The 2,681-nt window shown below is 34.7% G+C and overlaps 1 protein-coding gene across 1 annotated transcript; it reads right to left on the reverse strand.

Moving 5' to 3' along the window:
- Nucleotides 1–38: 38 nt before the first annotated feature.
- On the reverse strand, nt 39–2,383 carry LOC108734688 (E3 ubiquitin-protein ligase sina-like). Its single transcript, XM_018466337.2, has one exon. The coding sequence runs from the start codon at nt 2,173–2,175 to the stop codon at nt 688–690; it is 1,488 nt and encodes a 495-aa protein (XP_018321839.1). The 5' UTR covers nt 2,176–2,383; the 3' UTR covers nt 39–687.
- Nucleotides 2,384–2,681: the final 298 nt, after the last annotated feature.

Genomic DNA, 2,681 nt, shown 5'->3' on the forward strand with positions numbered 1-2,681 from the left:
AGTTTATAATATAATACAAAACTCCAACGGGTCGTCGAAAAATTAAAACAAAAGGGAGTTGATATAAAATAAAAGCAACTAGGAAATATCATTAATATAACGTAACATTCATTTTGCTATCAGCAAACTGAATTTACAAGAATGGTTGTTATCGCGAAATAGTTCCTGTAACTTGGAAGTTGATTTTGTTTGTCCAAAGCAATTTTATCATGGAATACATTTCTTAACAAATCTGCACATTTTAGAGACTTCAAGCTATTTAATATTAAAAATAAAAACGGAATTGCTTGCTTAATGATACTTTAATTAATATTTAACATTTTAAACCATCACAGCCTTTTCCCAACCCTTCATTTTTAACACAGAAACAAAATACATGGAATACTCCAACAACAAATCACAGAAAATAAAATTAGCATATTAAATAATTAATTAAATAACAACAATCATAGTCTTTTAATGTGCTTTTTATAAAGATCAATTGCTACATATATATATATATATTAATAGTATCCATTTTGAATTAAAGCTTAATAAATGTTTTACACCTTTTGTAATCATCGTAAACTTAATCGAAACGTGATGATTCACAGAAAGTGCATTTTTAGATATTACGGTAATACTGTCTCACAACAGAATATACAGTCTGTCACAAAAATTTGTGAGGTCTGATTCACGTTTCAGTATTTATGCTGGTAATATTTTAAATGTGTATTCAAAACTAAGTACATCTACATTAATTTTAATCAATTCTGAATCGGTTACAATTATAGCTTCGTCCAGATATTTAGCGTTCCATCCCTGACATACTTGTTTCTTTACAATCTTTTTGTTATTTGCTTTACCTTCGAGTTCCACTTGAAACTTGTACTTTTTGGCATTCGCTTGACTTCCCACGTACTCAGCCACAAATTCGTCGTGTTCTTCGTACCAAAAGTACTTACAAACAAAGATCGAATTGTACACAATTTGTATCCAAAGTTCGTCTTTCAGTAAACCCTTCCTTTTGGTCGTATCACTAACGAAAACGCAATCCTTATGATTTTCATTTAAATGTTTGATTAAGTTAGAAAGATAATTTGTAAAGTCACATTTCACTAACGGACACGGAAACTGTCCGAATTCGCAATCGAATTCATGTGTGGTGATCTCAGTTATTTTCATTTTTATTGTGCAACCCCTAAACATATTTTTACAGTAATAATAGGGCGTTATGGATATCCTTGTATCACACTGGGCACAGACGCGTCCTCTACAGTTCTTGCAAACCGTGTGGCCATACAAGCATTGAAATACCTCGTTTTCTGTAGGATTTTTACAGTGATCACAGGATATTCTTGCGGGATGATTCTCCCCAATTGCTTCATAAAAGTCTTCGGCTGACGACTGGACACTTACGTTACTGTAAACAGTGTCGAGGGTTCTTTCTTTCGTCTCTAAAGAATTTGAAGAAGATTGATATCCAGAATTACAATTCCTCTGCGGTTCATCCGTGGATGAGTTGGTTTTGTCCAACTGTTTCAGGTACGAGGGTGTCCTACCCAAAGGGCTACTTCTACTAGACGATTCACTGTTATCATTTACTACGATGAGAGGCAATCGTTCTTCGCTAAAACTCGTCGCCGCGTGATTCTTCTCCAACTCTAACCGATAATTAGTTTGTTTCAAGGAGAAATACCGGTACCTATACGAGCAATATTTTTCGTGTTCTGACCCCCTGTTAAAGGGGTATTCGAAGGTGCATCCCTCCGACGAGTATCTGCATTTAAACCGGAACAAACTCGCGACGGCTTCGTAGCTCAATTCGCGCACAAAATTCAGTCGATTGTCTTCGGGAAGGAGATTGAAGCATCTTCCACAAACGTGAGTACCGATTTTATCGATCATCACGGGACTCACACTGAGACTTCCTTCGCATCTTGAACACTTCAGGTCGTCAGAAATTTGCTTCGGTAACTTCATAACTGATGTGTATGACAAACTATCCGGAACGATATATCGTGCGACACTTCGGCGTTGTACACAAACTGATGAGTTTAAGGTAACACTTGAACTGAATTTTATCAAGACTGATAAGGCGCACACATCGCACATACTGTGTGTTGTTATCTTTCGACGCCATTTACTACAAGTACGTAATAAATTGTGGATATTTTTTAACACAGTTACACACATACATGCATAGGAATTGCCCTGATAATAAAAATGTTCCTATAGTGGCGAATTGTGTTCCAATAAAACGACGAAAAGTAACTACTATAAAACGATGACATGTACTCATAACGTCGTATGTACCAGCACTGTTTTCTATTGCATGTACATGTAGGTACGTGTACGCACGGACCTTTGCCAACTTTGTTACTACTACAACACGATGTATGAACAAAATTACAAATATTATATGCATAATTTTATTCGACATAGGTCACGCTGATAAGCGTACTTGTCATGTATTTCAAATAAAAGTACTCATTTAGAATATTTATTTAAATACTTCTGACGACATTTCAAATGCCAGTACTTAAATACCGATTTGGGAATTCCATGTAAAGACGGTATTTTATTTGAAATGTTGAATCAATTTTAAAATACGAGGTATATCATTATCAAAATTTACGAAACAATAGTAAAAAAAATTTTCTTTAATCATAATACCTTCAACCTAGCAATTTGTAGAATAA

Source organism: Agrilus planipennis, unplaced genomic scaffold (assembly GCF_000699045.2).
Source record: "Agrilus planipennis isolate EAB-ADULT unplaced genomic scaffold, Apla_2.0 scaffold66, whole genome shotgun sequence".
Taxonomy (NCBI): domain Eukaryota; kingdom Metazoa; phylum Arthropoda; class Insecta; order Coleoptera; family Buprestidae; genus Agrilus; species Agrilus planipennis.